The following is an 11,909-nucleotide window of genomic DNA, read 5'->3' on the forward strand; positions in this document are numbered from 1 at the left end:
CGCCCACTCATGCTGCGCCTACACTTCGTGACGTATAGTATTTACTACTCTAACACTCGACGTCGACCTAATCTTATCTGCTTCCAGACCTCGCGCACAGCTGAAGTCGCCGCGCCACTGCCAGCGCCGCATTAAATTCACCATAGTGCACAAAGCTCTGACCAAAGCACGAAGAGGCAGATATCATAAGTCGTTAAATTCGTGCTGAGATTTACGGCATCGCTTCAACACACTCATTTCTTTCCTGCCGAAAAAAAAAGCTCTGTTACGTAATGAAGCTAAGTGGTAAATTTAAACTGGCCACTGGTGGAAGACTTCAAGTGATGAAATCGCTCTCGATACTGCGATACGCGGGAACCGACAGAGCACGAATTCGATTTTCGCCGTTGACGTGTAGTGCTTTCATATCTGGTATCTGTTCTTTACAACCCGCCTTCGTTTTCATCACTGTGAGCTAAACATCTTAACCTACCTCGCCCTATGCTTTTACTGATTCTTTACTGAAGCTGGTTTTTTTTTTTTTTAAGCAGAGTTAGAATATACTTAGAATAGTGAAAAGAGAGACCACACTTCGTACGAAGCCTGGCCGTACTGCCTAATGAAAGCATGTGTCTTCTTTTCCTTACAAACATTAAGTCTTAAGTTGTTCAAACTGAGAAAGTTGAATTGAAATGAGAACACTTAATACTTACTGAGTTAGTAAGTAGCCCACTTCCTAACAATGGCGAGATCCAGCCACGCACTGTATAGCAGTTAACAGTAAATTCAGCTCTACTTTTACACTGCATTTTGCCATTGCTGTATTGCTTTCCCAAACTAAACTATCACGTTATTAACGTTCGCGGTCGGTTAAACAATTGTTCAAGTCTTACGAGGAGACTTCAAAAAAGCAAGTTACACATTATTATGGCAGGCCTGATAACTTTTGCTGAATGCTTACGCTACACTTCAAAGCCACACAGATAAAAAATGGTTAAAATGGCTCTAAGCACTATGGGACTTAACATCTGAGGTCATCAGTTCCCTAGACTTAGAGCTGCTTAAACCTAACTAACCTAAGGACATCACACACATCCATGCCCGAGGCAGGATTCGAACCTGTGATAGCAGCAGCAGCGCAGTTCAGGACTGAAGCGCCTAGAAGCGCTCGGTCACAGCGGCCGGCCCACACACATAATATACACTGTTCTTCATCACAGTCACCAAGTCTCTGTAAACAATGGTCGAAACGTTCTACCAATCGTTCAATTCCTCGACGATAGAAATCCACTCCTTGGTCACAGAGTCATTCGACAATCGCGGTGTTACGTCCTCACCATCGGAGAATGTGCGAGTGCTATGGATCGGTTCCTCGACCGCCTGTACATTGTAGTCCATGACCGACGTCAACTGCTTTCCTTCTCTATCGACATCACCCACGCCTGTGCAGCCTTGATCAATTTTTTGGCACCATTTTAATGTGACTTGACACGACATTTCATTCTGTCCGTAAACCGCCAGAATTTCGCAGTGAACCTGTGTGCAATTTATACGTTTTTCCCGAAAGAATCGTGCTGTCCCGCGAACTTCAACTTTGGAACACGTTTCCAGGTGCCACGCCATTTCACTCGCACACTGTTTCACCTGCTATACGTACCGCTGCGCGACTGTCCCTGCAGGTAACCCACCACATGAAGTCTCTTATGACAAGGCGCCACTCTTGTTGCGTAATGGTCGTACCGTGATATGAGATGTGTACCAAACTTTCTGAAGTCCCCTCGTAATATAGCCTGCAAACTTATGTTACCAGCTAAGAATGACGATTCTGATCTGTCCATGGATTTCGTGAGTAGTTACACGCATCCTCCTTGTGTAAACCGATCAGTCAATATTTTGCCCTACCGTTTAACGGAAAACTTGCTCAATCACATTTTTATCGACATCTGCAAACTGCTCACAATTTTGGGTGCACTCTGCTGCAAGTAGTGAGAACGAGGACATTTCTCAAGGTCATTGAAGAAATAAGACTTCTGGGGTATAATGTTACACCTGAGGCAATTGCGTGAGATATGAGCAAGTTACCCCCAGCCTCCTCCCCCCGAGAACTTCCTGTCCTGCCCAAGCACTTGAGGTAATTGTATGTGGTAATTAAAGATCACCTCCTCCTCTTCCCCTCCCCTTTCTGGACTAATAGGAATCAAGCACTGCCTACCCCACCTCATCTTTTCATTAGTAGAGCAAATGTGTAAATCTCAGCGTTCTTGTTCTGTGTACCATAGCGAGTAGATCACTAGCAGCAGAGTTGTCTTACTTAAAAATGGTGGCAAATACTACCATAATTTATGAAACAAGAGACTTTCACATTACAGTGTGTGACTGAATTAGTATAAATTAATGACATCATGGCATAAACAGCAAAAGAGGTAAAAATATACGTCCTCTAGGCACATTATGCGACAGAATATTATCCTACTTCAAATGGTAGCCAATATTACCATAATAAATAGTCCAAAATGGTTGCCTCAAAATTTCATATCTAAATTAACACAATTAGCAGCAAAGTATTGGGCATCCAATAGTCCAAAAACAGGTATGTAAATACAAGATGCATCAGTGTACAACAATGTTTGAAATGAATTATTTAATAACATATATTCAAGCTAAATACCAAGTCAACATCTTCTGCATTATTAGTGTGTGACGCTTTAAAGGCACATTTGCATGCTGAGCTTCTATTGGCGGAAAGCGTGGTTATGAGTAATGAAATGAATAAACATTCTGAACCATAGAGGTGGTCCACCAGAGATGTGGGCCATTAATAATACATTATTTTATTAATACATTCGCGAGTTGGAACCAAACGGCACTCGTAATTGCATGCTTCAAGTCTCAATGTAAGTGTCGTAATTTAATTGTGTTTTATTTCAGAATATACTGTTATTACTAACCTATAGATGTTTTATTTTTTATCTTTAGTCATTGTAAGAATGTTGGGTGTCTTGGCATGGCAAAAGGTTCCGTACTTCTAAGCAAAAAGTCGTCCAGTTCGATCCACCGTCGTCTTAGGTTGCTGTCTTATTACTAAGTCCAAGTGTAGTAAAACACAGAGAGAAGTTGAATCTTACAGCAATCATTCTGAACTAAACATAACTATAATGCCGAGGAAGAAAAGAGCCTCATAAAACACAAACAACTGCAGCCAGTTATACCTGAAAAAAGAACCGTACATCGTGTCATCTTTCTTAAAGCCTTCAGAAATGCATTTCCTCGTACGTGGAGTGACCGCAAGGTTGACGCTTATATCCAAGGCGACGCAGTAGTGTAGGCGTATAAGGCCGGTTCCCACTAGGGCTGCCGCGCGTCAAAACGGCGCGTCAGCGGCGTGGTTGCCATGGAAATGGCGTCAGCGGCAAGGCGCGGCGGGCTCTGCGTCGCGGTTTGACCATGTCGAACCGCTTCCGCTGCCGCGTGCCGCGCTCCAGGTGCGCGCCGCCAATCACAGAACGCGCTGAGCGTGACGTCAGGGACGGACTCCCGGGCCACACGAACTTTCGCCGAACCGCTGGCGCGGACGCGGCGGCAGCTATGAAATACTTATCATCCGATTCCAAGGAAACTATTCGGTAGAAAAATTTGATTCTTCGGCATGTTACAGCCTGATATCTTCTCTCGATAAAGGACCGAATTTCTTTTCGTTATTCGTCGTGGTTACTTGCTGTATCGCATTTACGTAAACCTTTACACGAAATTTGAATGAGTGTGCAGAGGTAAAAACGCATTGCGTGGAATTTGCGTACAGTTCATTTTAGGTAATACATTATTGCGTATGAAATTTAGTCAACATATCGAAATTGTTTTTAAAGCTGAGAGCAGAACGATAGCTATCACCGTTCTCGAGATATTGGATGATATGTCGGCGGACGGGCTGTGCGGTGACCGTGCGCGGGTCGCTCGCGACGCGACCGATACTTCGTCCTGCTCGTCGTAAACCATGTGGTTGTATCAACTGCAAATTTCGTAAACGGTTCAAGAAATCGAAACGTGTTTTTTTGCAAACGATAACTTGTAAAAACTCATGTATTTCGTCGCATGATAAATATCCAAAATCTGTTTAACTACCAAGATATGAAATAAACTACAGTTTTTTCGGAAGGGATAAATGAATTTTTTTAAACAGCATTTAGTAGCATGTGTAATGAGAACTTAAACCGAGACTAATTTGCTGGTATGTCATAAGATGTAATTTGCTAATTATCTACAGCTATTGATTATTTCCTTTGGAAGTAACAAACGTTTTTTTCTTTATCCAGTCTACTTTATTGGTTCAAGACGCGTTTCGCCTTTTACTTTAAGGCATCTTCGGTGGAATCTAGAATGATTCAGTTTTGTTTTGATATGTGATACTTGCAGATCATAAAACAGTTCACATTTTTTTTACGTGAATAACTGATTACTTACAGTGGATCGAGTTTTTGGCGGACATCTGCGTATCCCCTCACCTGGTCACATGCTGGAGGTTGAACTAAAACTTAGATTATGGAACATAAGCACATTTTCATGTTTTTTTTTTTTTTTTCTTCTGTGACTAGCTGTAGACATTTTACAGAAAACACTGATTTGAAGTCGTAACTACAGTGTGTTCACCTCATGTCCCTTCCTGTTTGGCTTGTTTATGTACATGTTGCCAACCTAAAGAATTATATGCTGAAAACTAATGTTTGTTTATTTCTGTTCTCCTTATATCTGTATGTGTGTGTGGCTAGCCAGTGATAGTTATAGAAAGTTGAAAGTGAATGCAGTAGTTGTCAGATAGTGGTTGAAAGATTTGGTGTTCAGCTGATTTCAGTTTTGGTTTAAATGTTTTGTGGAGTAGTGCATGGAAGAGTAAATTCACTGCTTACATTAATAGATAAAATAGTAGAATAGCATTTCAACAGATGATTATTATCAGAATACTATCACCCAACCCCTTTTGTCCTCAATCTTTGATGCCTCATAATATGTCCTGTCAACTTACCCCTCTTCCTCCTCTATTTAATTCCGTACCTCTTCTTTAGTTACATGATCCTCATATCTAATCTTCAGCATTCTTATTGATCACCACGTTTTGAAAGCGTCCATTGTCTTCTTGACAGAACTGTTCATCGCCCACGTTTCACTTACATTCAAGGCTGCACTCCACACAAATACCGCACTCCACACAAATAGTACCCACTCATTAGAATTTATATTCGATGTGAACAAATTTTCTTTTTCAGAACGCTTTTGTTGCTATTCACAGTCTTCATTTTATATCCTCTCTACTTCTGCCTTCTCAATTACTGCTTCCCTTTCAAGTCACTCAAGTTTTAGGAATGCAATTTGGTTTCTGTACAAGTTGTAGATAATCTTGTGGCCCTGTGTTTTATCGATGACATCTCCAGAGGTTCAAGGAATGTTTTAATTAAGATTGTCAAAACGTTTCTCTTAACATGCAAATGCTATAAACACAGTTTCGCAGTTCTTCAGTGTGTCTACTTAGCTAAGTGGTAGGATCAGTATTGCCTTGCGTGTTCAGACATCTCACAGGAATCTAACATCGTGCTTATGTTAGTTTGTACAACCCCTCCCCCTCTCCTCTCTACATATTCCTTCCACTTTCTAGCCTTCTCTTATTTGCTTAGTTCTGACTTGCCAAATGAGTTCTTGACAGTTGCTTCTCCTTTGAGCAAAGTTTACTTTGTTCTTTCTCATTTTCATTCCCTTATGTTTTCCAAGTGCAAAATCGCGTTGCAATTTTGGACTTTTTGTCAACGTCATGTTTAGACATTTCTATTTCCTATGGCCTACTTTATTTGCTGCATTTTTATATTTTTCCCTCGTATCAAATTTAATATATCACGTTTTATCTAACGATTTCTACTGTACCTTCTTCCCGTTCACATACTCTGCTGCACTGACCACTTCTTCTCTCAAAGATATCCATTCGTATTCTAGCGGATTCCTTTCTCTGTTTCAGTCAGTTGTTGCATTACGGTAACTTTAAGATTATCGAAAAACTGTGGGTCTTGACTTATTCAAGTTCCATTTCCTTAATTTGCTACCGTTTACTGTCTCTTTAGTTGTAAACCGCAGCTCGTAACCAATAAATTATTGTAGGTTTGCGTCTGCACCAGGAAATATCTTATAATTTAAAATCTGGTTTCGAAAACTTTGTTCCAAGTATGTATTATTCTTTCATGATTCTTAAGCAAGGTGCTGGCGATGATTACATTGTGCTCTGTGCTAAATTCTATCAGGTGGCTTCCACTTTCATCCCTTCCCCCAAGCCTTTGTGTTTTTAGTGTTTTCCTGTACCTGCTACCGTATCACACTTTAAATTTTTGTCTCGCTTAACTATCTGAATAATCTCTTTTATCGTACATTGTTTCAATGTGTAAGGAGATAGTGAACAATCATGAACGGTAGTCATGAAATCTGTTTATATTGAAATGAGAAAACATAATAATGAAATGTGTAAAAGAGTACATTGTACAGAAAATGAAAAATTTGTATGTCTTCACCCAACTTCGTCTTTCCTTCATGTAGGTATAAGATATAGTTATTCAAACACACCGGTCGTTTCGGTGGGTCCCACCCCGTACCTCAGGTGGCTGTTCGTCATTGGCTACCGCTAGCGTCTGCCGCTTCCAGGTGGGAACGCCAATTCCGCGAGCCGACGCGTCAACGCGGAAAACGCTTGCCGCTGCCGTTGCCGCACGACGCGCTGCCGCGCTCTAGTGGGAACCGGCCTTAATGAGGCCGACAGATGCGTCACATATGAACAACTTGAGAAGGCCTTTTTATCTAAATTTTGGTCACAATCTGTATAGGAACGACTTCGTAGGCAGATTGTGGATCCTGAAACATTCAATCCTAAACACGGCAATTTGCGCCGGTGTTTTGAGAAATAATTAAATATGGGACATTTCCTTGACGAGCCGGTCGCAACGCGCGACATCCTCCGCGCATTGAAGGCAAGACTGCCGTTTAATATCAAAGAAAAACTTCTGCACATCCCAGACAACGACGCGGAGTATTTTCTCGATTCTGCTGATATGCTTTACGTGGACCAGCGTTCCGAACGGCAAAACAATTGCTACAATGTTTACACCTGCGCCACGCAAAATATGCAGGGTAGCCAACACAATTCCGGCGCGCCGGCTGCTATCGGAAACACAAACCAACAGAATCAACCGCTTCACATGACAAATGTATGTACACAACAGAACCAACATGCTCAACACAGTACAAACAGCAATTATAACACATCTTTTTATTCTACTGGCGGCAATCCAAATAAGAGGCAGCGCAACAACAAGTACAGCGGTAATAATAATCATCATCAGAATGGTAAGAAATATTTTAAGAGAAACAAAAATAATTGTCAATTTCCACCAAACCAGCAACAGAGCTGGAGTAACAACTGTGTTGCTCAGCATCAAAACACTACGTCACCTCCACAGCAAAACAATGACGCAGGCCAATGGACGCCGCAAATGCAAACTCAAAACTGCATTGCATCTACGAACCCGCAGGTGAGCCAAAACATGAAAACGCAACGACCGCCACAGTTCGGAGACTGGAATAAACAATACCCAAATGTAAATATTATAGAAGTAACTAGTGATACTCCACTGCCGTCTGTGCCTGCACCCACTACAAATGTGACGACGTCAGTCTAAAGTCACTACTGTGCCGCAGGTCGTGGCTGTGGAAGATTTGGGGGGCGACTTCAATTTAAATTTATTATTTGACACCCCACTTTGCAACAGCATAATGATCATGTACCTGACAGTTGATTACAGCAACCATTATTACTAGTAAGGTATAATCATGACGATAACTTGTCTGATGAACTATTACAAGAGAACACACAATGTCGTTCATCATCCAATGAAATTGTTTTGGCCTCAACTTCTGGTGATGTGGATGGTATTCCCAATACTATTATTCTGAACACAGGAGCGGCTGTTAGTGTCTTGTTCTATGATTTTTTCAAGAAAATGTGTGAGTTTGAACCTGTACCAGAGTATTCTGTCCAGAACTGTAAAATTTTACCTGTCATAGGCAATAAGTATTCTAGGTTTAAGAAACAGGTATTTGTGATAGTCAAGGTAGGCAATGGAATCGTACAATGCCCATTCCTCGTCGTCCAAAACCTGGTCACTAATTGTATTTTAGGTTTAGACATATTGTGCGAGAAGGACAGCACTATTGACTTCTTCCACCGTAAATGTGTACTTAGAGATAAGGGCAGAGAAATTTCAATTGATCTGGATATCAGGACTCTGAAGCACGATAAATATTGTACAGGGTACAGAACACTGATCAGAAACCACAGCTGTCACACATGACGAACGTAACGAACTTTATGAAGTTTTGTCCAAGTATATACAAGTATTTAGCAAACGATTAGGCGTGATCAACACATATGTGTGTAAAATAGAAGTTAAGCCTCACCAGTTTTTCTTTCACAAAACCTATAATGTGCCACTATCCCAACGATCTGCTGTGTGGCCCGAGTTGAAACAAATGTTAGAGTGGAAAATCATCGGACTTTCCACGTCACCTTACTGCAGCCCTTTACTTGTTGTAAAGAAACCCAACGGGAATATCAAAGTTGTTTTGGATGCTCGTGCAATTAATGAGATTCTTTTACCTGTTCGCATGAAACCTGAGAATTTAGAGGAGCAGCTCCTGAAATTTTTAGATTCTAAATACTTTTCTACGAATCGTAGACTACGATAGATCTGACAAATTCGCTCTGGCAAGTGGCAATCACGCCAGATTCTAGAAGGGAACCTATCAATTTTGTGTCCTTTTCGTCGGTATGATCGTCAGTTCAGGCGTGTTTAATAGCGCAATGGATACTGCACTTGCTGATGAATTGGTTGAATCAGTAACTCACTACACTGATGACCTGCTCATAGCTAGTAAGACTTGATCTGAACACATTGATACTTTGCAAAAGATTCTGCATAAATTCTCACAAGCTGGAGTGACAGCTAATCTCAAGAAGTCAGAATTTGCTTGCAGTGAAATTAAGTATCTTGGATGTATTATTAATGCTCGAGGTATACGACCTGACCCAGGTGAGTTAGACGCAATCAGGAATTTTCCTACTCCACGGACTAGAAAGCAATTGAACTCTTTCCTTGGACTTTGTTCTTTCTTTCGATGATTTTTACCACACCAACTTTTAAACAGCAAACATCTATGGAACCTACTCAAAAAGAATCAGATATGGGTCTGGTCTGACCAGTGTCACAAACACTTTGGTGGCATTAAGCATGCTTTGGTTAATGCAAACATTTTGGATCACTCTGATTTTAATTTAGTTTTTTGTATGACATGTGACGCCTCATCCTATGGCTTAGGCTGTTGTTTGTTTCAAGTTGAAAAGAATGGAGAACAAGAACATGTGAAAATCATTAGTTTTGCGAGCCGCACACTTAGTGAAAGGGTAACATATTTCTCTTTATTTGAAGAGGTACACAACAACCTCAATGTTTATGAAACTCCGTACTTTCCTAATGAGCTCATGTTCGATCGCAAAGAAGACAACGATTGGACAACGCCGTTACCAAAACTTTCTTTTCGGCAAACAACACACGACGAAAAGGTAAGGAAAGTCTGTGCGACGCTGTCTGCGGAAGCCGAAATTAGGAACAAAACTTATGTGCGCACTGTCAAGAGGAAGCAGGAATTTAAAGTTGGAATGTTAGTACTAATGCTTACTCACCATTAAGTCGTCTGCCCTTCAGCGGCGCAACGCGAAGTGGCGTCTGCTGTACGACAATGTTACTGTCAGCATTCCGCATCCTGGAGCATAACTATTGCAGCATCCTAAAACAAACAGAATTATTGGACTGTATGCTCATCGTGATCTTAGAGTATACCGTGCTCAACAGCAAACACATCTATGGATCATCCTTAAGTTATACACAACTACACTCCTGGAAATGGAAAAAAGAACACATTGACACCGGTGTGTCAGACCCACCATACTTGCTCCGGAGACTGCGAGAGGGCTGTACAAGCAATGATCACACGCACGGCACAGCGGACACACCAGGAACCGCGGTGTTGGCCGTCGAATGGTGCTAGCTGCGCAGCATTTGTGCACCGCCGCCGTCAGTGTCAGCCAGTTTGCCGTGGCATACGGAGCTCCATCGCAGTCTTTAACATTAGCAGCATGCCGCGACAGCGTGGACGTGAACCGTATGTGCAGTTGACGGACTTTGAGCGAGGGCGTATAGTGGGCATGCGGGAGGCCGGGTGGACGTACCGCCGAATTGCTCAACACGTGGGGCGTGAGGTCTCCGCAGTACATCGATGTTGTCGCCAGTGGTCGGCGGAAGGTGCACGTGCCCGTCGACCTGGGACCGGACCGCACGGATGCACGCCAAGACCGTAGGATCCTACACAGTGCCGTAGGGGACCGCACCGCCACTTCCCAGCAAATTAGGGACACTGTTGCTCCTGGGGTATCGGCGAGGACCATTCGCAACCGTCTCCATGAAGCTGGGCTACGGTCCCGCACACCGTTAGGCCGTCTTCCGCTCACGCCCCAACATCGTGCAGCCCGCCTCCAGTGGTGTCGCGACAGGCGTGAATGGAGGGACGAATGGAGACGTGTCGTCTTCAGCGATGAGAGTCGCTTCTGCCTTGATGCCAATGATGGTCGTATGCGTGTTTGGCGCCGTGCAGGTGAGCGCCACAATCAGGACTGCATACGACCGAGGCACACAGGGCCAACACCCGGCATCATGGTGTGGGGAGCGATCTCCTACACTGGCCGTACACCACTGGTGATCGTCGAGGGGACACTGAATAGTGCACGGTACATCCAAACCGTCATCGAACCCATCGTTCTACCATTCCTAGACCGGCAAGGGAACTTGCTGTTCCAACAGGACAATGCACGTCCGCATGTATCCCGTGCCACCCAACGTGCTCTAGAAGGTGTACGTCAACTACCCTGGCCAGCAAGATCTCCGGATCTGTCCCACATTGAGCATGTTTGGGACTGGATGAAGCGTCGTCTCACGCGGTCTGCACGTCCAGCACGAACGCTGGTCCAACTGAGGCGCCAGGTGGAAATGGCATGGCAAGCCGTTCCACAGGACTACATCCAGCATGTCTACGATCGTCTCCATGGGAGAATAGCAGCCTGCATTGCTGCGAAAGGTGGATATACACTGTACTAGTGCCGACATTGTGCATGCTCTGTTGCCTGTGTCTATGTGCCTGTGGTTCTGTCAGTGTGATCATGTGATGTATCTGACCCCAGGAATGTGTCAATAAAGTTTCCCCTTCCTGGGACAATGAATTCACGGTGTTCTTATTTCAATTTCCAGGAGTGTATTTAAATACGCGTACCTCACAGTGCTTCTACAGAGAAGCTGCGTAGTATAAGCTTTATTTCAGCTGTTCTTGTCAGTAGCAAAAAGAGAAAGAAGAGATTCGTCATCGCCGAATAGTTACAGCAGCCACTTAAAATTTTAAAGCAAATTTTATATTAACTGTTATACGGGTGTGAAGAAGATATATTTTCAGCCTGCGAGATTGATTATTTGCACCGTCAGTCTGCGTCTACTAACGACTGAGTGACTTGATTACTTAATCATTCTACACCCTTACACTTTCACCTTGAAATTGAATGCATACGCATCTCACCATCGAACACACTCAGTTACAAGTAGCTAAGACGATGCTTACACAGCACACTTACACTCGTGTCACGAGTATTTTTTGTTTGATGTTAGTTCATTGCTTTTGTTATTTGCTTATTTATAGTTGTGCACTTGGTCTTATTGCTGAAGTGGGATGTCGTGTCTAATCCTCCTCTATTTCAGGTGACATCATTTGCAAAGGCAAAACGTGGATCTAAACTTGTAATGATTGTA

At 42.9% G+C, this 11,909-nt stretch overlaps 1 protein-coding gene across 1 annotated transcript in view; it reads right to left on the reverse strand.

Moving 5' to 3' along the window:
* LOC124607408 (thioredoxin, mitochondrial-like) overlaps window positions 1-9,848 on the reverse strand; it is a 63,187-nt gene extending 53,339 nt beyond the window's left edge. The window contains exon 1 of the mRNA XM_047139733.1: window positions 9,743-9,848. Within this exon, the coding sequence (XP_046995689.1) occupies window positions 9,743-9,745 (3 nt within the window). The 5' untranslated portion in view covers window positions 9,746-9,848. The remainder of the gene's footprint in view (window positions 1-9,742) is intronic.
* Between the last annotated feature and the right edge of the window lie 2,061 nt (window positions 9,849-11,909).

Source organism: Schistocerca americana, chromosome 3 (assembly GCF_021461395.2).
Source record: "Schistocerca americana isolate TAMUIC-IGC-003095 chromosome 3, iqSchAmer2.1, whole genome shotgun sequence".
Classification (NCBI taxonomy): Eukaryota; Metazoa; Arthropoda; class Insecta; order Orthoptera; family Acrididae; genus Schistocerca; species Schistocerca americana.